Source organism: Salvelinus namaycush, chromosome 3, assembly GCF_016432855.1.
Source record: "Salvelinus namaycush isolate Seneca chromosome 3, SaNama_1.0, whole genome shotgun sequence".
Classification (NCBI taxonomy): domain Eukaryota; kingdom Metazoa; phylum Chordata; class Actinopteri; order Salmoniformes; family Salmonidae; genus Salvelinus; species Salvelinus namaycush.
The window spans coordinates 83107524-83132477 of NC_052309.1; the positions used below are offsets into that span (position 1 = coordinate 83107524).

The window sequence follows — 24954 nt, forward strand, 5'->3', positions numbered from 1 at the left end:
TAAAATTATTGTTTTTTTTGCCAAAAAGCATTTTGTTTGGGGACCATTTTAATTCAAAACAATCACAGTAAGGTACTTAATTGTTACCCAGAAATGATTTAATATTGAGATTTTAGAAAAGGCTGCATTAAAGCTACAGTCTGGGATTTGGGAAGCTTTCCATATTCAATTCAAGGTTAAGGGTTAAACTCCTAAGGCTCTATTGCAGCGTTTCCCAAACTCGTTCCTGGGGACCACAAGGGGTGCAGCGTTTCCCAAACTCGTTCCTGGGGACCACAAGGGGTGCAGCGTTTCCCAAACTCGTTCCTGGGGACCACAAGGGGTGCAGCATTTCCCAAACTCGTTCCTGGGGACCACAAGGGGTGCAGCGTTTCCCAAACTCGTTCCTGGGGACCACAAGGGGTGCAGCGTTTCCCAAACTCGTTCCTGGGGACCACAAGGGGTGCAGCGTTTCCCAAACTCGTTCCCGGGGACCACAAGGGGTGCAGCGTTTCCCAAACTCGTTCCTGGGGACCACAAGGGGTGCAGCGTTTCCCAAACTCGTTCCTGGGGACCACAAGGGGTGTAGCGTTTCCCAAACTCGTTCCTGGGGACCACAAGGGGTGCCTAGCACTACACAGCTGATTTCAAATCATCAAAGCTTGATGATGAGTTGATTATTTGAATCAGCTGTGTAGTGTTAGGGCAAAAACCAAAACGTGCACCCCTTCGGGTCCCCATGACTGAGTTTGGAAACACTGCTCTGCTGTCTTGCTACAGTAGAAGCATCAGGTAGCCTAGTGGTTAAGAGCGTTGGGCCAGTAAACGAAAGTTTGCTGGTTTGAATGCCCCTGAGCAAGGCAGTTAACCGCCAACAACAACTGCTCCCCGGGCGCCGATGATGTCGATTAAGGTAGACCCCCACACCTCTCTGATTCAGAGGGGTTGGGTTAAATGCGGAAGACACATTTCTGTTGAATGCATTCAGTTGTACAACTGAATAGGTATCCCCTTTCCCATAAGCTCCTCAGTCTAGAGAGTGATTTATTGCACACTGTCCTACACAACACAGTTCCCATGGGCTTTCCCCCCAGGCATTATCAGCTAAATGCTTGCACATAATGAGCCCCATGGGGATTACTGCTCAGCAGCTCTGTGCTCCTCTATTCCAGGAGGATGATGAAGCTGATATAAGTTCAGGGCTTTACAACCGTTATCATCTGAAGAGTTTCCAGAGAGTTAGTAACATAAATCTCTCCCCACTTTCATTGTGTTGGATAGAGAGTGTTTGGAGAGAGATAGAGATGAAGAGTAAACATGTTGATATTTCCTCCCATATAGAGACGTGATATGACTGAAGAGCTTAATTTCACTAGTGTGCACACATACATACAAACACACACACACGTATACACCAAAAAACGCTGCTGGGTTCTGACCTTTCCCACCCAAAACCAGGAAGAAGCCTGGTGAGTTAGCCAGCTTCTGAGCCAATCAGAGGTGAGGCTGCCCTAGAGTTGACCTTTTGGTGTGTTTACTAGAGGATCATTCCACTCGCTTACCAGTCAGACACAGCATGTGGCTTCACTGCAATTAGGAGTCAGGCGGGGAACCTCTGGTTAGTCTACAAAAACAACATTAGCATTTGTACTTTAGAGACATGCAATGTTTAACAGAGTTTTACAATAGTACTAATACAGGGCAAAAGCAAACAATGCTGAATTAATTATCTTGAAATTGCATCAAACAGTGGGTAACATAAGAACTTAGTATTCAAGTTGTTGTTCATGTGTGCTCCCACCAGGGGCTGCTAGCGACCAGAGTGCCCCAAAGGCAGATGTGATGCTGCTTAAGGCCGCTACACACTTCACGCAAACAGAGCGACGGAGCGTCGTATACGTTACAACATTTTTACCAGAGTGAGAGAGAGAGATTAGCAGCTACTCTTCCTGGGGTCTAAACAGTGTTAAAACAATTACATCACAGCAAAACACAACAACAGCCTACATCATCAATAACACAATACATCATACATTATTACTCTATTATACAACATTTACAATATAAAATACACTATACCACAATATGACAACATTGCATTGTGTGTGTGTGTGTGTGTGTGTGTGTCTCTTCACAGTCCACGTTGTGCTGTGAGTTGTTTTTTTCAATCTGATTTTACGGCTCGCTTGAGGTACTTGATGTGGAAGAGAGTTCCATGTTGTCATGGCTCTATGTAGTACTGTGCATTTCCCAGAGTCTGTTCTGTACTTGGGGACTGTGAAGAGACCCCTGGTGGCATGTCTTGTGGGGTATGTATGGGTGTCTGAGCTGTGTGTTAGCCGTTTGAACAGACAGTTTGGTGCATTCAACACACCTCTCACAAACACAAGTAGGGATGCAGTCAATCTCTCCTCTACTTTGAGCCAGGAGAGACTGACTTACAGGTTATTGATATTGTCCCTCCGTCTACATTTAAGGGCCAGCCGTGCTGCTCTATTCTGGGCCAACTGTAATTTGCCTATATTCTTCTTTGCTTTACTTGACCATATAACTGGGCAGTAGTCCAGGTGGGATAAAACTAAGGGAGCTCTTACTGCTCTTTGCCTCAGGCTCACAGTGGATGAGTGACTTATCCACTTACACATAGGACCAAGAGCTTTTATATACCGTCAGCATTAGCTATACATTTTTGTGCTTTTGTGGTAACTAATCCGATATGGCTATGTAGTTTGTTGGCTGCATCCTCAACGGTGGAGAACGTTTTCATTACAGGGAAGTGTGAAAACAGTTGTGCATCATTATTCCACTATTGTCATCCAATGTGCCAACGATGGTATGTTAGTAATGATTTACCATCCCTCTTTTATCCCTTTCTCTCTCTCTCTCTCACTCCCTACACTTTCTAGGTCTGTGGTTTGACCTGGAGGTGTCCTACACTGGTTCCTTCATCATGACCCTGGAGACCAAGATGAACTTGGCCCGTCTGGGGAAGGAAGGAGAGGGGCTGGGGGAGCAGGGGAAAGAGGGGTGAGTATGGAGGAGGGGCTGGGGGAGCAGGGGAAAGAGGGGTGAGTATGGAGGAGGGGCTGGGGGAGCAGAGAAAGAGGGGTGAGTATGGAGGAGGGGCTGGGGGAGCAGGGGAAAGAGGGGTGAGTATGGAGGAGGGGCTGGGGGAGCAGGGGAAGAGGGGTGAGTATGGAGGAGGGGCTGGGGAAGCAGGGGAAAGAGGGGTGAGTATGGAGGAGGGGCTGGGGGAGCAGGGGAAAGAGGGGTGAGTATGGAGGAGGGGCTGGGGGAGCAGGGGAAAGAGGGGTGAGTATGGAGGAGGGGCTGGGGGAGCAGGGGAAAGAGGGGTGAGTATGGTGGAGGGAGAGGGGCTGGGGCAGCAGGGGAGAGATGGGTGAGTATGAAGGAGGGAGAGGGGCTGGGGGAGCAGGGGAGAGATGGGTGAGTATGAAGGAGGGAGAGGGGCTGGGGGAGCAGGGGAGAGAGGGGTAAGGACATAGAGATAGGTGGTATTTAAAATGTTCTATTTACATATGTGGTTAAAAAAGAGCACCCAGGGAGATATTATAAATCTTAAAATAAAGTACTTACTTATATAGTACTTTAAAGTATGTGCACCTCTTTGGCTATGTAGGCAATCACATGTGAGGAATTAGTGGCATTCAGGATGTATGATACTGAACAGAGTGACTTAGCAACACCTTTTCTAAATACTTATTGGCTCCATTCACTGCCTAACTTCATCTGGAACTGTCAAAGTGTTTTGTTTGACATCCAACAAAAATGCTATTTGTCAATTAGTGGATGCTGGGAGGGGATAATGAGAAGTAACATTTTTTGCTGTAAATCTAGGATCAACAGCATGGCTTTGAGCATGTGCTAATGGCTGAATTGATAGGGTTTGTTCAGTGTTGTTCTACGCTAGTCCTGGGGACTCATAGGATTTGCAGGCTTTTGTTCCAGCCCACACTAACACACATGATTCAAGAACAGGTGTGTTAGTGCTGGGCTGGACCAAAAACCTGCACCACATGAGCAGGATTGAAAACACTGCGTTTGAATGAGGGGCATTGTTAACTGTCACATTTGCATATTTTTCTCTCTCATTCCTTTATGCCCTCTCTCTCTGGATTCTACCTCTGACCTCGGTGGATGTGTCTTATTGCTGGTGAGTTTGGGAAAGATTTCTTTCTGCCTGGTATACTGAAATCATCCCTCTTTTTTTCTCTTTTCATATTTCACCCTCTTTTGTCTCATGGAATCAGCTTCCCTGCAAGCCAGTCGATCCTTTAAATGCCCTGGCAAGGAAGTCGTCTGGTACCAGATCTGTTTGTGCTGTCTTGCCATCTTCTATGGCAGTGGTCACCAACCTTTTCTGAGTCAAGATCACTATCTGAGTCAATATGCAAGCCGATATCTACAGCTCAGATTTGTTTTAAACATGACTTAAACTTAAGCCCATTAAAAACAGTTCTGTAACAATGAGGTTTGTGCAGTAGACTATAGGCCCAATACATTATCACTGCATATTGCTATGCTTGAATTGCCCTGCCAAAGTTGTTCTTCTCTGACCATTTTTAAATTACATTTAAAAACATTTAGGTATATGATCACACTGTTAATAGCAATGCAAGCTTATCGGAGCACTTTGCTATCGACTACTCCTTCAATGCAGCTGCAGTGCTAGTTGTAGCGTAAGTGGAAGTAGGGAGAACGCACATTTTATTGGTTAAAGTGTTGACGGTGCTGAATAACAACTTAAACATAAACTTACTCACAAAAACAGCAGCTCTTTGCTGTATTCGTAAACTTTTTGAAATCTCACAGTATCAACTTTACTGTGCCTTCGAGGCTTCTTTTTACCGTCTATGGCTCGAGGAAACTGTGCACACACGGTGATCTGAGCTACCTGATTGGCCAGTGGTAGGCCTATAGGTACACTTGATTTGCTCTTTGGGCCTGCTGTGTTGTCGGAGTTCTACCTTCAGACACATGAAATTGTAAAAGAATGGGAACACTGCCTTCCTGGTGCAACTAATGATGCTGAATCAAGTGCACTTCCCACCAACAGTGAAAAGAAAAAAAAGGAGCACAAGGCTTTATTATTGGGTTTTTTACAGAAATGTTTGGTGATCTACTAGGAATGCCTTGGAGATCGACCAGTCGATCGTGATCAACCGGTTGGTGACCACTGTCCTATGGCTTGCCAATGACCATAGGAATTAGCAAGACAGCACAAACAGATGTGGGACCAGGCTATTTCCCAGCCGAGGCCTCTGAGGGATCAATCGTTCTGGGAATGTTTAATAGGGGGTTTGATGATAGTTTTTGAGCTGCTCAGCAAATGCTCTTCGGAGTGTACTTGGTTTGACGAAAAGGGAAGGAAATCCCTCTGCAAACAGTGGGGATGGCCTTGTGAGCAGAAACATGACTTCTCATGCTGTACCACATGGGAGTCCTTTAGGCTTTAGCCTATGGTAAATGTTAGTCCCCGTTCAGGACTGAAGGAGTGTCAATACCTCAGCTTTGACCGATGGAACGAGCTGCTGTGTCCAGACTGGATTTGCTGAGGGCTTCCTAGGCACAAATGCTGCCAACACCGCTCCCCAATAACAGACAATTGTTCATACTCATTTTCATCTGTTTTCCACTTCCATTTCTTAAAGCTGACTAATACTAATCCCCTTTGTTCTCATGTTTTGGTGTGTGTTTTGTGTGTTCAGGCCCAGACCTCGGGCCTACTGCCTGGCAGACAGTGATGAAGAGTCCTCCAGTGCTGGATCGTCTGACGAAGAGGATCCCCCAGAAATCCCCATGGACATGCTGGGGGCAGAGGGGTGAGAACATCATTAGCATCAGACCGTGTCTGTCTCTGTTTCCATTAGTGTGTTTTTATAGACTTCAGAGACTCTTTCTAACACTAATTGGTGAATTGCAGCTCATTTTAGCTGTTAGAATATTACAATGAAGAAGATACAGAGAACACAGTCAATTATGCAGGCTAATAATCGTGCAGCAATTGTCGGTTACACTTTATTTTACAGCCCGGTTTAAGGTATTGTCCTAAGTGCCACAAACAGATACAGGCAGGAACTGCTTTCTGGCCCAGAGTGACAGAATGTACCCACTCACTGCCCTGTATCGTGGGTGGAGAGACTAATGAATATCTGATGATGCTGACTCACTCCCCCCACTTCCTTTTCCGACACCTCTTTCACCTCCTTCACTTCCCCTCCTCTCCCTCGTTCTCTGTCCTCTCTCCCTTCTTCTTCCTCCTCCTCATCTCACCCTCCTATTACTCCATCTCCTCCTCCCTCAGTTTCGTCGGAGGCCACCGGCCCAGTAAGATCATGAGGTTTGTGGACAAGATCGCCAAGTCTAAGTACTTCCAGAAGGCCACGGAGACAGAGTTTATCAAGAAGAAGATCGAGGAGGTGTCCAACACGCCACTGCTTCTCACCGTGGAGGTGCTGGAGTGCCGCGGGGTGCTGGCTGTCAACATACCACCCCCACCCACCGACAGGATATGGTACGTTCCATCCATGCCCACCTCCCCTCACTGACAGGATAATGGTACGTCCCAATACCTTCATACAGTTACATACCACCTCCCCCCACCATTAGGATATAGAACGCCCCATCACCCTCATACAGTATACATAACACCTACCCCCGCAGACAGAATTTGGTACATTCCGCTCCATGGGTAAGGTCTGAATATTGAATATCCAGTGTGAATATGCATGTTATTCAGCTATAGAGATACAGAAGAGCTTAGCCTGGCTTGTTGACACAGTAGCCCACATGTCCTCTGCTGGTAATATGAAGTAGAGGAGTCAAAGCATTATAAAAAGGAAGACTAGACTAGTAGCTCACTAGTTCAATGGGTGTAAGAAAAACCTTCCCCAGGATATTAGGATACAGTAAGCCAATGGGTGTAACATAGGGAACCTTCCCCGTCCAGGTATGGCTTCAGGAGTCCCCCCCACTTGGAGCTGAAAGCCCGGCCCAAGCTGGGTGAGAGGGAGGTCACGCTGGCCCACGTCACCGACTGGATCGAGAAGAAACTGGATCAGGAGTTTCAGGTACGCTGAGACCAGGGAGAGTAGAGCAATAACGGCTCTCTACTTGGATTATGTAATAACTGTATTGTGTGATCTGAAATCCAGGAGCTTTGACTGAGTTTTTCCTGAACATGGGATCTGCCTGGGAACATCTCTGGGCTCTATAGTCTTTCCTGGTCAGAAAGATCTAAGTCCCCCTAACTATTTGTGAATACAATTTGATTAATCATATCATCACATGAATGTATCTTTTGTTCAATATGTATCGAAAGCTTTCCATTTCTCTTAGCTTTGCATCTCTTCCCTTGTCAACAAAGTGAATGTCTTCCCAGTGTTAGACAATGATGGGAATGGGACAACAGAAGAGTGGTTTGTGATGTATTTACAGCAGCCCACCAAGCTGTACTTCAAAGACAGTATGCTTGTGGCTCTCTGTCTTCATATAATGATCAGGCTGCTCCTAGAACTCTGCCCTGAGGCACACCTGTTGACAACTCAGTTATTCTGCCAGGCTACGAAGTAGAACTACATGTATCCCTGTTTGAGACTTCTCTACATTATTATTATCCTTACCACACACACCCAGGCACAGAAGTACGCACACATCAGTTGTGAGTGGCTATGTATGGCTTCCCAAAAATACCAGACTCCAGACAATCCCCAAATCCAATCACACAGAATAAGATTGACTGCAGTCTCCTGGGTTTTTGTCCGAAATCTGCCTTTCTGCTGTTGTGGCCTGTTTGTTGTTTTCACAGAAACATATACTGTATAACTACTATAAATTGCTATTTTGTGATACCGGCTAGACCAAAGCACCTCGTTCAGCATTCAAGTGATAAACTAAGATTTGTGTTCTTGTCAAACATGCACAGACAAAAGGCTTATCATAAATGTAATAAATATTCGTGGCCCCCCTTTAGCTTGAAGTGTTTTCTGTTTTACTCCTAGTTACTCAAGTTCTCGTTTTTGTTCTCACAGAAAATATTTGTGATGCCAAACATGGACGACCTCTGGCTACCCATCATGCACTCTGCCATGGACACCCGTTCTAACGCCAACCTGGCTACTGTGACAACATCGACCGATGCCTTGAGGGACCCAGACCTCTCGGAGCCTGAACTCTTTGACATGTGAAGACAAGACTCTCCGTTTCTGGGGTGTTGCTAAGGATAAGTCACTGGCGACCTGACATCCCAGTAACCACTGGTGCCAGCGCCGCAGTGGGCGGGGCTTACTGTTCTCCCCTCAGAACAGTGGGCCAATCCCACAGCCACTCCAGACTGTGGATCCTCTACCAGGAAGTGAAGAAAGGCAGAGATGGAGAGACAGCCTGCTTACTTCTCACTTGGCTGGGAAATACTGCATCATTGGTTTGAGGGAATATTAATCCGAGGATGGTGTCAATCAGACAGGTCATGGATTCACAGACCATTTGGATTGTAAGTGTGTGTGTGGTCAGACAAATTGCCATGCAGTGTAAACTGAAGAACCACACTACCTGTGATATACAGCAGCTACACCAAACGTCATAGACGAACATGAAAAGTGTGTGTACTAATCGGAGTCCATGATATGCCCTGCATTTCTTTTTCCATTGAGTTTCAGACCTGAAACCCATGAAAAAAGAATGGGTGTAGATGGTCAGAGAGAAGGCTGTGTGTGTGTGTGATTTGTCACATGCTTCATCATCTAATGCACATATGGGCATTGTGAGACAATGTCTATCCCTCTCTCCGCCCCTCCCCATACATCGCGTGGCATTCCTTATGCAAACAGGTCAACGCCACTGTGCATCGATCAACAATACCATCCTACCCCCAAAACAACTCAAACTGCAGAAGGCAGGCTCATGTGGTAGTTACTGAATAGCCTGGGATGAATACCCTTGCCTGAGACCTGAAAATGTGTTGGATCCTCAAGATAATGTCTATGCTTTAGCTCAGCGTGCTCACACACTCTTGTGACATGGGTATGAAACCCGAGTAAGTCACAGATGAAGGCTAAATATAGTAGTTACTGACTGTATAGCTTGGGAGCTTTCACCAAATGCATAGGGCCTTCAGTGTCTTCTGTCCACCATTGCCTCAGCCATTCTGAAGTCAAACCACATTGTTGACGAGGTGTACAAATACCAACCATAAATCTATGTATTGTCACAATAGTCTTACAGCTATGATGTCAAAAGAGGTGTGTAGTGTAGACAGAAGGCCTAATGAATGTACCTGTACATGTAAAGCAGGCAGTTCCCTAACTGGGTCAATTATAAAGGACCCTAATAGACTGCTAACTTAGGGCTCGCTTCAATCAGATCCGCTTTAGGCGACATCTGCATAACGGTTGTTTTGCCGGTGTTGGAGGTGGAACTGCGTTCGAGCAGTCAAATCCACAGGCGGCTTCTGGAATTATACCTAAAGCAGACATTGCCATTGTCTGTTTGGAGTCGCATTAAGAGAAATCCTATGCAGACTCGTTTACAAGTTCGAACATTGGAATGTGAGATGTTTTCTACACCTTAATTAGGCTGATAGAAATCCTCTTTTTTTTGTTGAATGATTTTCAATTTGAGCGTCATTATTTCTATATAGACTGTACTTTCTCATTCTGAACTTCTGTGTGGGCCGGTGTGGCTTTGTGACAATGATCACAAGAGCAGCTGCTCACCGATTTCACAGCTTCAACACAGTTACACCTCCAAAACATCTTTGCGGGTGTCGTCTATCGCTGGTAAATGCTTGATCTGATTGAATCTAGGCATTACTTTGGCAGTGGTAGGAGATATTTTCAGAGTAAATTTTCTATCAACTGTTTTAAAACAGAGGTCAAATGCATTTGTCTCTAGCTGTCTTATAGGCCAAGCAGCACTTTCACACACACCTCTTTTTAAAACTGTGTTTCTCAACCTTTTTTGTACCAGCAACTGGCAAATCTGGTGTCTTATTCAGGGGGTGAACTTGTACAGCAAGTCTCACAATACAGAAACAGGCTTCTGTCCTGTGGTCCATTCTAGTTCGGACATGGCATGCTTAGTTACTGCCAAAGCTATGCGTTTCCTCTTTGGAGCACCACCGCGCTACATTACTTAATTGTCAGACACCCATCGGAGGGACTGATCAGCAACACCCCAGGGCCCGGAGGTTGAGCATCACTATCTTAGACCACGTTCACCAGCTAGGACACATTACAGCTTTCACACTCAGATTCTGAACATGTTAAAATGCCTGCAGCCGGTGATTCAAACAGCCATAACTAATGTCAGCCATACCGCTCAACCAATGGAAACAAGCCATTCAGTAAATACGACTGCTTTTCTTGATCAATTTCCTGTCTTGAAATACCTGACTTCATGCTGTGTACATATGACAAATATTAAACAATTTCAAACAGCAATGACTGGCGTAGATGGCTTTGAAACCTTTCAGATTCATGACATTTGCCAAGAATAACTCCGCTTACAGGTGACATTTGGGTTGTTTGCCACAACTTTGTTCAAATGTTTGAGGCAGAAGTGCCATTTGAATAACCAGACATTCTAGGCAAACAAGTGTGCGTGTTGAGGCCATGTCTTAGCTTCTTTCCTCATACGCTACCGTTTGTTACATTTGCAGTGACAGGAAAAATATATCAGGAATTTCAGTTGCGTTGAGCGATGTCACTACAGTTCTGATCAATATTTTTTTTTGCTTGCATGTAACTAGTAATGCTTTGACAATGGTAGCTGACATCCTAGGCTAAGATTAGATCATTCAAACTAATGAGTGTTTGGGCCATAAGGACTTTGTGCTTTTGAGTTATAGGGACATTTGCCCACGTGGACAGATAACACAGGTTCAAATGTCACTGAATAAATAGTATGTAGAACTAAAAAAAGTTGATTTAATCTGCCTATAAACAATGTATACTGGTTTATTCCTTGTAGCTCTAAAATGAGGGAATGGGTACCTCCAATCACCCAAAGCCTTATGACGTATACAGATTAAAGATCAAAATACACACATGACAATTATTAGTGATTAGATGTGAGTTGCATTTAAAAGAGAAACTTGGGATGAAATGCCAAGTAACCCCAGTTATAACAAGCCTTTGATTTGTTCTTGCAGCTGTAGCTTGGCCGACAGAGCCATGGAGAGGGCTCCGCTGGCTCAAAGACAGTGCATACAGTTACAATAAATGAACATAACACAAAACATTCCACTACAAATGTGACTTTATTGGACAACTTAATAATGTTCAATAAATTGAGTTGTATTAGTTGAATTCTCTCCATGGTATTCATCTTGCGCCACATTGGACTTGTTCCATGACTGCATCTAGATCCATGACAAAAAGGGCACAAATTAGCCTACTATTTCAAACAGACAGTCAGATTGATATGAGAATGGGTTATGTCAGAATACAAAAGGTAACTTCACCATCAATCAGAAGTCTAACGCGTAAAACATCATTCATAACCCCCCCCCCCCATTGCACTACAGATGTCAAGATCACAGTATTCACCTTCAAGTCTTTGAGGGAAAACTGAATGCCGGGTTCCTTCGTAGAAAGGAGCCACGCTGTTAATGGCTTACACGCCACCTGCTCCAAGACTTAAGCCACATTAACTCGACGATTCCCTGAAGTGGCAAAGGCAACAAAAAAAAAAGTTAAATTAACCAAGACTGGAGACAACCACATTGATGTCCATGCCTGGGTTATGAGTCAGAACAACAAAAGTCAACTTCACTGTCAATCAGAAGTCTAACGCGTTAAAACATCATTCATACAACCATGGATATTTTCCTAGGTTATTGGATTGCCATTGCATGCAACTACCTCAAGAGAACACAAGGGGTTCCATGGTCCCAACGTGGCCTCAAGGGGCCATGCTGCGGACCACGTGCGCAGTCTCCGCACATGATTGTGGTGCTCGTAATGCCTCCGACTTTTCTGAGGAATAGATTCAAAACATTAACGAAATGATTTAGCATCAAGGATGTTTAAAGTCAATCCAGATGTCGATAAATGAACCTTACCTTGAACGAGTCCTAAGTGCTAGTTAGCCATTAGCTACTGGCCTTTCTACTAACTTCCTTGCCAAATTACATAATAGGGATTAGTTGACATTCACTCACTACAGTTTTCAATGCATAATCTTTTAGCGTCCATCAAACAATATGGGTAAACAAAATTCGAGTTTAGTCTGCACAGATTGAGCCATGCGTCTGTAATCAGCCATACGCTCCATGTTTCTCTTGCTTGATGTAATGTGACCGGAAAACCCCCGACGAATTTATACTTGCTTGCAAAGCATATCCGGTAGCTAGCTGTGTACTTATTGGTGGAGAGACATCCTAGAATTTCCCCCCTCCTCCACTGTTTCGGACATCGCAATCTAAATCCAACACCCACATATTAATTTCAGGAAGATGCAAGTTGGACAGGCACAGAGCCAGAGACACTTAATTACCGAAGCAAGAAGAGTAGCAACGCCACAGACAAACTGAAATGTTTTGATACCGTAACTCTTTGGGAATGCCACTTTAAAACTTGGTTGTATCGACGCATTGCATTCTATGTAACTCGTACTACCCCTTCTGGACTGTATGATGGACTGGACGGTTAGCAGTCGGGCCCTATTGTGGTGCATTTTCACGTTACTGTGTAGTATTGACCCACTTCAAATGGTAAGTAGTTAACCTAATTTACGATACTGAACCTTAGTGGGAGGAATTGGCATATTGGCTAGCTAGTTAGCTAATGGGTTTAGGGGTTAACTAACAAGAGAAAAGACGGGCATGGCACCACCTAGCTAATATTTACAACTAGTTAGCTAGCTGATATTTTTGGCTAAATGGTTATTAGCTAGCTTACGTTAGCTAGTATACTTGGCTGGTTGGCTAGCTAACAACCAGTTATATATTTTATGCCTAGTTAACTAGTGTCGATTCCAACTAAGCTAAGGCCAATATTGTATGCTGTTAAATTGCTTGAAGTAGCTAACGTTACTGTAGTATTAGCTAGTCTCCTGTTTTTGTAGTAGGGGTAATGTTACAGATAATGTATTGTACAGCATTTATTCAACAACCTAGCCGTTTAGTCACACTAGTTGGCTAATCTAACCATGCCATAAGATGAAGCCAAGGCATTAGAGCCAGGCTAGGGACCCTGGCTAAATTGATACGGTTAGACTTTAGACCCCCATGTAAATAGTCTGTCAGTAAAGACCAGTCAGGTGAAGTTCCACCACCTCACTGGTTGCTGGAGCAAGCCCATTGCTCTGTGTTAAATGTTTCTTTCTAAATTGGGAAAAAACATAAAAGAAAAATATTGTCATAGTGCTTTCAAAATGTAGCTATCCAACATGTAGCTTTATCAATAGCAGTGCAGGGATGTTTAACACACTCAGTGCCCCATTAATTCAGCATGCTTGTTCTGGTTGTGCGCACACTCTTGCAGTCAGACTTGTAGGTAGAGCTGGGCAAAAATCCATATAACGATACATTGACTATTGTCATGATAACAATAAGTTGAACTATAAGTTTAACATTAATGTGCACCAGTTTATTTTTATTTATTACCCTTAATAATACTACTTTGAATGTTGTAGCTATCAGTTTTCCCATCAACAGTCACCCATATTAGAAAACGTATTTAATTTAAAACTTCACATTTCTCTAGTAGGCCCCTATAGGTTATTTATCGTAATGAATGATATCAGCAAAATGTCCATGATAAGTGGTCGGTTTGGTTGGTGTTGATAATTTTCGGTTTATTGTCCCAGTTATACTTGCAGGCCGTGCTACCATGTGCGTATAGACAGAGTTCAGTCTGTGCATGCTCTGTTTGACTGTGTGTGTGTGTGCGTGTCCTATCTTATCACAAGGCCAACGGCTGTGCAGGCACTTTGTGCGGCTGTATTAGGGTCTACGTGCAGCCGCGGCAGAGACAGTGCCACTGAATGTTGACGAGTGGAAGGGAGCTCAAATGGCCATGCACAGAAAAATCACAACACAAACATGCTTGATGTTTTAAGTCTCTGCACACACTAATATCTGGCCATCCGACCTGCCTACGTGTGCATTGCATGTGGGCAAAACAAGTAGACAGTTAAAATAAAACCACAGTGACATTTAATGCAAGGTGGTGATGAGTTCAAGATGCTCAAGATGGGACACGCAGGCTGTTCAACACAAAATACACATAACCTGGTCATGCATGGCCATTTGCACATCATGTCAGTTTAATTTCTTCACCTTTTCAAAAAAACATTTCCTCTTAGATTTTGATCTGTGGTCACCAGAAGTGAAATGATAATGAGCGTCATCAGTTCCTGTCTTAATTCATGCCTGCACACAAACTGTGAGCGCTACAGCAAGTCTACAAATGGGAGGAAACATTCGGACTGTTTTGGAAATGTTCCATTGAAGGTGAATTAATGGAGGCAAGGTTGATAAAGCACTTGATAGAGTCAAGCATTAATTACCTTGTTCAAATTGTCGAAGTTGCTGTCAATAACACCTCTTCAAGGCAATGGTATAGTCTGATATAGTAGGTCAGTTAACAGGGATCCTGCAGATTTGGGTTGGAAGGTCATTTCTACATTCAGTTCCACTAAGTATTTCTGAAGCAGCTTGTACTGTGTCCGGTTTCTGTTCTCCATGTCCCTTCTGGAGGGTGCATCTAGCGTCAATGTTTTTCACTCTCTTTTTGATTAGGCCTATGAATTCTGTAGGCTAGTGCCTCACTTAGTGATTCCAGTAGTGGTTGAGAGCTAGCATGCATCCCTACTTTATCACATTTGAACACATTTAGGCCTAAGTCTAGATGCAATGTAAAAAAATAATACACTTTCTCACCTGTCTCTACCAGTGAGACCTTTAGCTCTAAGCATCAGTAGCATTACATTACACTGAAAAATTACTTGTTTTCCCCTCCTTTGTGTTCCCTCTTCCCTGGAAGGCTTTGATTCCTATTGACTAACGGTGGGAAACCTGCCAATCACATGTACCTGATACCACTGCACGAGAAGTCTTAGGCATGTTCATTCTGTCTCTCTAATGGAACATGGCCTCATTGCAGAGGCAGAGTGAAAGCTCGGAACCTGCCAAGAATTGTTTCGCCAAGTTCGGGTACATTATGTAACCCTGTAAGCAGTGTTACGCAATGTCTGACTTCTTTCCCTGGTAAAAAGCATTAGGACATGTAAACCAAACGGGGCCTGCTCCAATGACCCTTTCTCTCTACTCCCGCTCCCAGATACAGACCAGTATAGAACTGAACTCCCCTCCCCTATACTATCAATCATACCGTATAGCCTAACAACCACGTACAGATGTCCCAAGGATGTACTTTTAGGCCTGAAGGTGTTAAACGTTGTTTCGAACAGAGTGTTGCTTCTCACAAACTTCAACCGTCCGACAGATGTTCCAGAGATGTTGATTTTGAAACTGAGAGCAGGCTGGAGGTTTGTGGGGATGAATAATAATAAATCGACATTGATGGTTATTGTTTTACTGTTCCTGGTACAGTTCTTATGAGGTGATAAGCCAGTGGGAACAACCACAGGTGTCCAGTATTGACACAAGCTCTCTCTGGTGTGTAGACTGTAAGATTACAGCAGGGTTAACTGAACAAACAAACCCAGGAACACACACGGTTCCTTTTTTTACCAAAGACATTTTAAGATAAACTGCTAAATAAATGAGCTGTAGCTAACAAACAGCACCTAAGTGAAGTGGTTAGGTTATTATTGCTTTGATTTCATCAGATAGGCCTAGCTTCATACAGTAACCTTGGTTTTCTTTTGTTGCTCCAGCAGGCCGAGTGTGTTTGGTCTGGTCCATTTTGTAGACTGTAGACGGCTGGGAGGAAGACAAGATAACAAGGCTGTCTGATTCATAGAAGGCCAGGGGTGATTCACTGAAGTGTACTCTGTTTGTTCTGGATGCCATGCGCCCTAGCTCGCTGGTGGGGGGGGGGGCACATTGGTGTCTGGCCTAACAGCACTTAGGCCTAGTTCTCCCTTGTAAGTGTCTGAGTGCTGGGTAGGGCCTCGAGTAATTATAGATCAGTGATCTGCCTTTAACAGAAACAGCGGGGGCTAGTTATACTATCCAGAGGGCCCTTTGCAGGGGATGTTTCATCCCATTGAATTAAGACATTCAATTCTATGTTCTGCTGTCCTAACTTTGTTTCGGCTGGAGGAGTGTGGATGGGGTTAATGGAGTAGGTTGGTACACACACAAGTCAGGCAAGGTATTAGAATCCCTCTGGCCCTAGCTGTCTCCTTTAGCTGGGTCATGGCTATAAGAGATGTATAGCTTTTGTGAAATGAACGTCAAAATATGTTTTTATTTTTTGGTGTATTTTAGCTATCCCTAACCCTTCCTAACCTTAACCTGCTACGTTAATTATCCTAACTTGCTAGGGAAAGGTAAAATCTTACAAAAGCTGTATCCCATCTAGTCAAAACCCTTGAGCAGCCAGAGCACTCTACAGTACAGACACCCCCACCCGGCCTCTTCCTGTGCCAAAATCAAAATGAAGACTACGGATCGCATATCAGTGTGATGTTTTAAAAAAAAATATCCCTTGCACTCACTGACCACAGAGACTTCCAAGGAAAGAAACACCCCCGTGGCTTGACCGGGCCTCTGTCAGAGCTTAAAGTGTGGTCAGTGATTCAGCCGCGGCATACGCCCACTTACGCCTGCATACAGTTCTCTTTCTTTGGTTGTTTCATTCCCTCTCTCCAAAATTGCTGTCCATGTTGTGCTACTGAACCCAGTCAGTCTGCCCATGTGGGCTTGTGGCCCTCTCACAGAGAGAGTGATATGAGAAGGACTGGAGAGAAATACAATCACATGTCCATCTCAGCCCACTCTTCGTCTGTGCGGTGACTGAGAAACGCATTTCTCCCTGAGTTTCACAGTAAAGCAAGCCGACCATGCTTGCTTTATCAGCCCAATAATTTTTTTATGTAACCTTTATTTAACTAGGCAAGTCAGTTAAGAACAAATACTTATTTACAATGACTGCCTACCCAGGACGACACTGGGCAAATTGTGCGCCACCCTATGGGACTCCCAATCACGGCCAGTTGTGATACAGCCTAGCATTGACCCAGGGTCTGTAATGACGCCTCTTGCACTGAGATGCAGTGCCTAAGACCGCTGTGCCACTCGGGGGCCAAAATAGTGATATTGGTGACTCTGCAGACAGCAGCGTGGCTCTTTTGCAGAAGTTCAGTCCTGACCCCAGACCCTTACCTAGCCTTCCTCCCCACTCTTCAGTCTCCCAGTCCTGACCCCCAGACCCTTACCTAGCCTTCCTCCCCACTCTTCAGTCTCCCAGTCCTGACCCCCAGACCCTTACCTAGCCTTCCTCCCCACTTATCACAGACTCCCTTTTGAAAACAACTGTGTTCAATTAAAGGCTCTGCATGGTCAATCTGACATCTGAAGTGGCCATACAGCATTTACTGCAAAGCAGCCTCCAGTCTTCAGAGCTTTCATGCTTATTGTGCTTAGCGGAGCAGAGCTATTGTGAAGGAAGTTGTCAAGGGAGTGAGTTTGTTTTATACAGGATGTACCGCCCCAACCTACTGTCAACGCGGACCTATACAGAGCCCTCCGCATTGTAAAAAAAAATATATTTTAGAAATGAGGCACACGGAGATGCGGTACAGAGCTTGATTTGGTCTCTGCGTGCCTCGAGAGGCTCCTCAATGCAGTCACACCCTCCATACAAAGCCTCCAACCAAATTTTCGGATCAAGCATAACTTGGCCTTTTCGGCTAAAGGCGTCTGCATGCTTCCCATCCGAAACAGTTTGGAACAGTTCATCAGCTGTGCACATGGGGGGAAAAGAGGCAAGCTGAAGTCTGTAGTAGAAGTCTATGCCTCTTCGTCTGTGATTGGTCAACAGTAAGGATTCTTCAATTAACTCTCTAAATAGTGCACCAAACATCTATCTTAATTAGGTGCAAAATTGCGACTAAGATCTCCTTGGAAAAGACGCTAACTCAAGAAATCTGTCATAAATTATCTTTTAGGTTAATTCTGACTTGGTGTCTCAAGATGGTCAGATAGTACTATTGATCCTTTTCTTATTTTTCAAGCGATGGTCTTGTTAGGGACTATGCGAGCACAGACGAACTGAAGCATGCAGAAGCCTTAACTCCCCCTCAGGCAGGTAGCTAGCGAGACCTAACCCCTCATCTGCTCCTAAGTGTTTTACACAGCCAGTTTGGGGAGGGGGTAATGTTTGGCGATATGGGGCAGCAGTTAACCCTCTGGCATCCCTGCATCCCCCCCCATGTCCCAGTCTAGTAGTAGTATTCAGGATATGTATTCAGTTAATGAGGGAAACAGTCCTTCTCAGTATTGGCATTCCTCTGGGGCCTTATAAACGGCAGGAGGTTCTCTGTTATGGCAGCACTTTGTCTGTATTCCTATGTAGTGTAGACTATTTTATAGTTAGTTATGTATGATCAAACTGATTTATGAATCCGTGTTCAATAATACCACAATTTAATTAGTAGCAACCGTTCATTATTCATCACGTACACAATACAACGGCACACATGTGGCCTTGGCTCTGATATGGCTATAGTTTCCATTATTATAGTGTCTAGCCATAGAGGCCATTGTCATATCAGGGCTGATATGGCCAGAGCTCTTTGGTCGACAGAATGTACTTGCATTGGCTGTAGATGAAACTCTTTTTGAAAGAGGTGAATACTAAGATTAGGCCCTTGGCTTATGTTGAATACCACTAAAGAAGACTATCTTCTGTTCCCCTATAGATGTGCTTTAACAGTATTTTGTGTTCTGTCTTGCAGAGTTTCTGCCACGCCAGCACCGTCTCCCTCCCCGAAAGCCTGCTCTTTGTGTCCACCCTGGATGGAAACCTACACGCCGTCAGCAAGAAATCAGGCTCTATCAAATGGACGCTGAAAGAGGGTAAGGAAGAAGAGAGTCCTGAGTAATTCACTAGCGCCTTTGTTTGTGTCTCTATCAATCTTTAGGTGCTGTTTGAGTTACACCTGTGAAACAAAGTGCCATTGTTGTTCCACAAGGATCACAACCGAGACCCCTTTAGTTTGTGAAAGTGAAGACCAGCTCTGTGTTTCGTCTTTTGTTGAATGGTGGAAACCAGATTCAGAGCAGAAACATTATTTTGAGAACTAATCACACAGTGTACGAGGCAGTGGGGAGGAATGCACGTGTCGGCCTACTTTTTTACCTCAGCTGCGTATCATTGCATGTACCAATACTGTAATTACAGCTATTGAAGTACTGAATGGTTAGAGAAATCAACACTGTGAACGTGGGAGTAGGCTGCCGATCAAAAACTACAGTAGCTGTGTTATTCTCAGGCCTACCTCTCATAAAGGGATGTATTGACAGATTTATTTTTCACTGTAAATGGCATTTCTGAGGCATTTCTGGGTTTAGATAATGATGGGTGTTTTCACTGTATTTTCTGCTCTCCCGGCGCATGAGTAAATGCAGTGAACGCTTTGCTCACGCATGCTAACCTGGTAATCATTAACCTGGAGAGAGTGGGACAGATATAGCCTTTAATCGTGGTCAGCCATAATAGGCAGGGGTAAACTGCTCTGCTGTATTTATATTTCTCTTGTTTTTGTTCTACTTTATTTTATAGTACTACTGATAATGATTACTGCGTTGTTGGAAAAGAGCCTGCAAGAAAGGCGTTTCACTGTATTTGTTTGTGCACATGACAATAAAAAAAAACAACACTTTCATATCTAAACATCCTGTCTGAGGTTACATGGTCAGAATGAGCATTGGTATGATTAGCATACTAAAGCAGGGTCCATTTACTAGAAGTCATGTTGCTAGGCTAGTAACGTTACTGAAACACAATTTCGGGTTTTCAAGGTGAAACCGTATCAGATGGGCTGAATAACAGGGAAACGGTGGATCACAAATGGTTGACCTTTCATGTCAAACCAGCGAGTCACACCTGATACCGTATAACATCATTAATAAACATGAGAATATGGAATCGGTCCCATCTGAGCCCTGTGTTTCCTCAAAATGTCCTTTTAATATGGACAGGGATAGCACCAGGTCACCTTTCTCAAACATCTGCTGTCATCCCTTGAGGCCTAACTAACTAAAGCCCACATCCAGGAGGTAGGCAGGTCTTCCTTGAGGCCTAACTGACTAATGCCCACAGAAGGAGCCTGGAGGGAGGTAGGAACCTGTCACTCAGGCCCAGCAGGTAGGACCCAACCCAGGGTTGGCATGAGTCCCATCCCTGGTGTGTCCTTTTTATGGGGCAAAACCACGCCCACAAGTAACCTAGCAACATTCAAAGCCGTGCTTATTGGTCAGAGTTCGGAGATACTGATTACGTAATGAGCGGAAGAACCCTAAAGAGGAATCCCCGCGAACTGGGAGTTCGTAGTTTGCTCGTGCCTGCCATGCCACGAACCGCGGGAGATGCGCAGTTTCGTGGCCTCGTTTTGAAATTAGCTTAACTAAAGGCGAGCAACAAGTGACTAGATGGCTAACATTACATTATTGTCAGTAATGGTGAATGAATGGAGCTAGCATCTCTTTTAGTTGCCTACTAGCACAAATGTCATGTAGCTAAGTATCTCAATAGTCATTTTGTAAACACTTCGAACTCCTAGTGTGGTCAACGCACTACTAGACAGCTTCAGCCCAATCGGCGATGTAAGCTAGCGATAACACTTGATATAATTCACAGTTTACTTATCTCCAAAAACAATTAAACTATCCATGATGTCAATGCTATCCATCTGGTCAATCAGGCTGGTTGCAGTCACTAACTTAAAAGCTACATAGTTAAATGCAACTTCATATCCAAATTCACGGGAAATGCAAAGTATTGTAATGAAACGGCAAGGAGCAGGTCTCGAACCCTCGACCTTCTAATCCGAAATCCAGCACGCTATCGACTGTGCCGCAAAAGCATGCTCAAGCGGCAGAGTCGATTCCCGCGCATATAAACCCAGGGTCGTTACAGTATGGATGGCAATGTTTTGGTGGCGATTCTGTCTGTAGCGTTTGTTCTTTTAAAACGCAGGAACAACTGAACTCTGACCAATCAGCGCGGCTTTGAATGTTGCTAGGATAAATGCTATGCGTGGATAAAACGACGCATCACTGTCTTGACCCTGCTGCACCTATCAGTGACATTTATGACACACCGGCCAAGTATACTCTTTCATACGACAACACACACATTAATAGTCAGTGTGTCCTCAACAAACAGTTACGCTATCAGGTGAGGTGCATATTCAGTGAAGGGAAAGAACATTGAGGTCAGAACACGGCTCTCTATTGTTACAAATGGAGAAAACGTTCTACTAAAAAATATATACATCTCCAGCATGGTCGTCCGTAAAAGATATTATCACCACCAGTCATGATCGTAATCATTTGTATACCCTAGTATTTCCATGGGTGGGCTTTGTTGTTCCATCTACGATGTTCTGAGTGTTGTTCTCTACTGAATATTCCTTGGGAATACAGCCATTTCCCCCCCCACTAATTGGTCTAATTGATCTTCTCACATCAGAACTTTTTCAAAGCTGATCTGACTGGTCAAAAGACCAATTAGTAAAAATAAAAAGATTAATCACAATTGGGCTACCTGTGTAAACGCAGTTCCAGGTAAACCACCCAGCACAGACCTCTGCCAGTCAGAGCAGAGGTTACATCTGGCTGACCTTGTGGACTCCGCTGCCACTGTGTGCGTTTGTCTAGTAGTAATGTCATCACGCCCTGGTCCCTGTGTGTGCCCATTTGGCAGGGTGGCCTGGGTGCTGTATCACATTCAGTGGGGTGTGACATTACAGGACATTCAGATAGTAATATATGATGTAGAACAGACCTGCTTCTCTATCATGTAGAATAGGGAATCATGTCCGCTCTATACAATACATTTCTAGCTGTGAAGTTCAGAATACGACCTGGGTCTTTACAGTGAGTATTAATGTGTCCCCTGTGGGCTACTGGCCACTGTTTATTTAGGCTATACTGTTGTCATTAGATAAATAAGTGGCCTTGGCCTCTTATCAGTTAGGACAAGTGTGGTTTAAGGAGCCGCTTAACCTGAGACCAACATTGCAGGGGTCTATGCTGACCATTTTTACAAGGAGCATGTGTGGCGTAAGTTGAAAAATATAGGTGCACACAAATATTAATTTGGAGCAAAATTAAAAATACTTGAGTTATTAAAGCTGGATCCTTAATTTTTATTTTCTCAAGGTCAGAGAGTGAAAGGTCCCTGACCTTAAAGTTTTCAGTAAACCTTCTGAGTTAATTCTGTGTTTGGGAGTAATCGTTTATGGACTGAAGAACTATGGGGTTTATATTCAAACAGGAAAGACAGCAGTGTAGTGGTTCATATTGTGTACTGTATACATGCTGCTGATTCTTGATCAACCGGTACTGTCATCATTTGTAGTGTACTATTCATGGCACTGATGACTGAAAGGCACATTTTCTTCCGTTTTCTTTTGTGGACAGATCCTGTTCTGCAGGTTCCAACGCATGTGGCAGAGTAAGTATCCTGAAGTGTGTGTGTTTGTCAGTTTTTGTGTGTGTGTGCGTGCGAGTCTGTCAGTTTGGATGTCATAGTGTATTGAGTGCAACAGTGTGCTTAACACAATGTGCTGAGCATGCAGAACTGTGTTTTGTCCTGTTCTGCTTGAGCAATAAGATTGTAATCTATTCAAAATACAACAGGGTTCATTGATGACTGATCTGACAATGTGTAAGCCCTATCCAAAAATCTAATCCAACTTTATTTAGGCCTATAGTGCACAGGTGTCATAACACACTTCACCTTGAATTATGTATGATCTGTCGGAGTGTTAACATTCTCTACCCCATCCCTCTCTCTCGCCTTAGGCCAGCTTTTCTGCCTGACCCTAACGATGGCAGCCTGTACTCTCTAGGAGGGAAGAACAACGAGGGACTGACTGTAAGAGGAACCACTGAACCCTCTTATTATACTAACAGGGTCACCCATCACTAGAGGAACCACTGAACCCCCTTATTAGACTAACAGGGTCACCCATCACTAGAGGAACCACTGAACCCCCTTATTATACTAACAGGGTCACCCATCACTAGAGGAACCACTGAACCCCCTTATTAGACTAACAGGGTCACCCATCACTAGAGGAACCACTGAACCCCCTTATTATACTAACAGGGTCACCCCTCACTAGAGAGGAACCACTGAACCCCCTTATTATACTAACAGGGTCACCCATCACTAGAGGAACCACTGAACCCCCTTATTATACTAACAGGGTCACCCCTCACTAGAGAGGAACCACTGAACCCCCTTATTATACTAACAGGGTCACCCATCACTAGAGGAACCACTGAACCCCCTTATTATACTAACAGGGTCACCCATCACTAGAGAGGAACCACTGAACCCCCTTATTAGACTAACAGGTTCCCCCCTCACTAGAGAGGAACCACTGAACCCCCTTATTATACTAACAGGGTCACCCATCACTAGAGGAACCACTGAACCCCCTTATTATACTAACAGGGTCACCCATCACTAGAGGAACCACTGAACCCCCTTATTATACTAACAGGGTCACCCATCACTAGAGGAACCACTGAACCCCCTTATTAGACTAACAGGGTCACCCATCACTAGAGGAACCACTGAACCCCCTTATTATACTAACAGGGTCACCCATCACTAGAGGAACCACTGAACCCCCTTATTATACTAACAGGGTCACCCATCACTAGAGGAACCACTGAACCCCCTTATTATACTAACAGGGTCACCCATCACTAGAGGAACCACTGAACCCCCTTATTATACTAACAGGGTCACCCATCACTAGAGGAACCACTGAACCCCCTTATTATACTAACAGGGTCACCCATCACTAGAGAGGAACCACTGAACCCCCTTATTAGACTAACAGGTTCCCCCCTCACTAGAGAGGAACCACTGAACCCCCTTATTATACTAACAGGGTCACCCATCACTAGAGGAACCACTGAACCCCCTTATTATACTAACAGGGTCACCCATCACTAGAGGAACCACTGAACCCCCTTATTATACTAACAGGGCCACCCATCACTAGAGGAACCACTGAACCCCCTTATTATACTAACAGGGTCACCCATCACTAGAGGAACCACTGAACCCCCTTATTAGACTAACAGGTTCCCCCCTCACTAGAGAGGAACTGACAGTTTCCTCTTTCTCTAGAAGGCCACTGCATATCTGCCAACCACAGGTGATAAGCAAGTCACACAAAACATGTAGTGCACATAGGTATGTGTGTGTGTGTGTGCGCGCGCACATCATGTTTCTGTTTGGCGTGGTTGTAGTAGCAGAGTCTGTGTGAGATCACGAGTATGTGGTTTGTGATGAAATAGCATTACTCAACATTGACCCCTTGATATTGATACACTCACAGTAAACATGCTTATGAGTGGGCCAATGGGCATTTCCCTGTTTTCCACAGAAACTGCCTTTCACCATACCTGAGCTGGTCCAGGCGTCGCCCTGCCGCAGCTCTGACGGGATCATCTACATGGGTAAGTCTTCCAGTTCTCAGACCTGGAGTATATGACGACACACACAGTGACATGACATGTAGACATTTAGAACAGACCAGGAACAGTTTGGACTACGTTGTCATGGTTATCTACTCTACCAAGCGGGACTACCATTCAAGTCCCGATCAGGCTGACCTCGAATGAATGAATATAATCTTGTTAGAACTAGAAGACGTTATACTACATTTACATTCCTTTCACCTCACGGTCATCATAACCCCTGCTCCTTTGAATATGCTGCGGTACGAAGGCGTGACCGTAATCTAACCTATCTACCGTGCGTGCCATTGTTCAGCTGAGAAAATGGATGC

General features: G+C 44.4%; 2 protein-coding genes, 1 long non-coding RNA gene and 1 other non-coding gene across 4 annotated transcripts in view; 2 read left to right on the forward strand and 2 right to left on the reverse strand.

The window, feature by feature from the left end:
* The window catches only part of LOC120041202 (testis-expressed protein 2-like), a 51719-nt gene extending 41291 nt beyond the window's left edge, over nucleotides 1-10428 (forward strand). Inside the window, exons 9-13 of the mRNA XM_038986135.1 lie at nucleotides 2886-3006; nucleotides 5715-5822; nucleotides 6305-6514; nucleotides 6950-7070; nucleotides 8031-10428. Of these exons, the coding sequence (XP_038842063.1) occupies nucleotides 2886-3006; nucleotides 5715-5822; nucleotides 6305-6514; nucleotides 6950-7070; nucleotides 8031-8186 (716 nt within the window). The 3' untranslated portion in view covers nucleotides 8187-10428. The remainder of the gene's footprint in view (nucleotides 1-2885; nucleotides 3007-5714; nucleotides 5823-6304; nucleotides 6515-6949; nucleotides 7071-8030) is intronic.
* A 511-nt stretch (nucleotides 10429-10939) lies between these two features.
* LOC120041220 lies at nucleotides 10940-12310 on the reverse strand. The gene is made up of 4 exons (XR_005475860.1): nucleotides 12062-12310; nucleotides 11862-11975; nucleotides 11547-11662; nucleotides 10940-11359 (listed from the first exon to the last, which is right to left on the reverse strand). It is a non-coding gene; the product is annotated as an uncharacterized LOC120041220 (long non-coding RNA).
* Nucleotides 11065-11206, reverse strand: LOC120045242. The gene has a single exon (XR_005476673.1). It is a non-coding gene; the product is annotated as a small nucleolar RNA SNORA50 (small nucleolar RNA).
* Nucleotides 12311-12396: 86 nt separating the features above from the next.
* Nucleotides 12397-24954, forward strand: part of ern2 (endoplasmic reticulum to nucleus signaling 2) — a 36193-nt gene continuing 23635 nt past the window's right edge. The window contains exons 1-5 of the mRNA XM_038986144.1: nucleotides 12397-12712; nucleotides 18871-18991; nucleotides 22562-22595; nucleotides 22946-23018; nucleotides 24550-24622. Coding sequence (XP_038842072.1) covers nucleotides 12632-12712; nucleotides 18871-18991; nucleotides 22562-22595; nucleotides 22946-23018; nucleotides 24550-24622 — 382 coding nt within the window. The 5' untranslated portion in view covers nucleotides 12397-12631. The remainder of the gene's footprint in view (nucleotides 12713-18870; nucleotides 18992-22561; nucleotides 22596-22945; nucleotides 23019-24549; nucleotides 24623-24954) is intronic.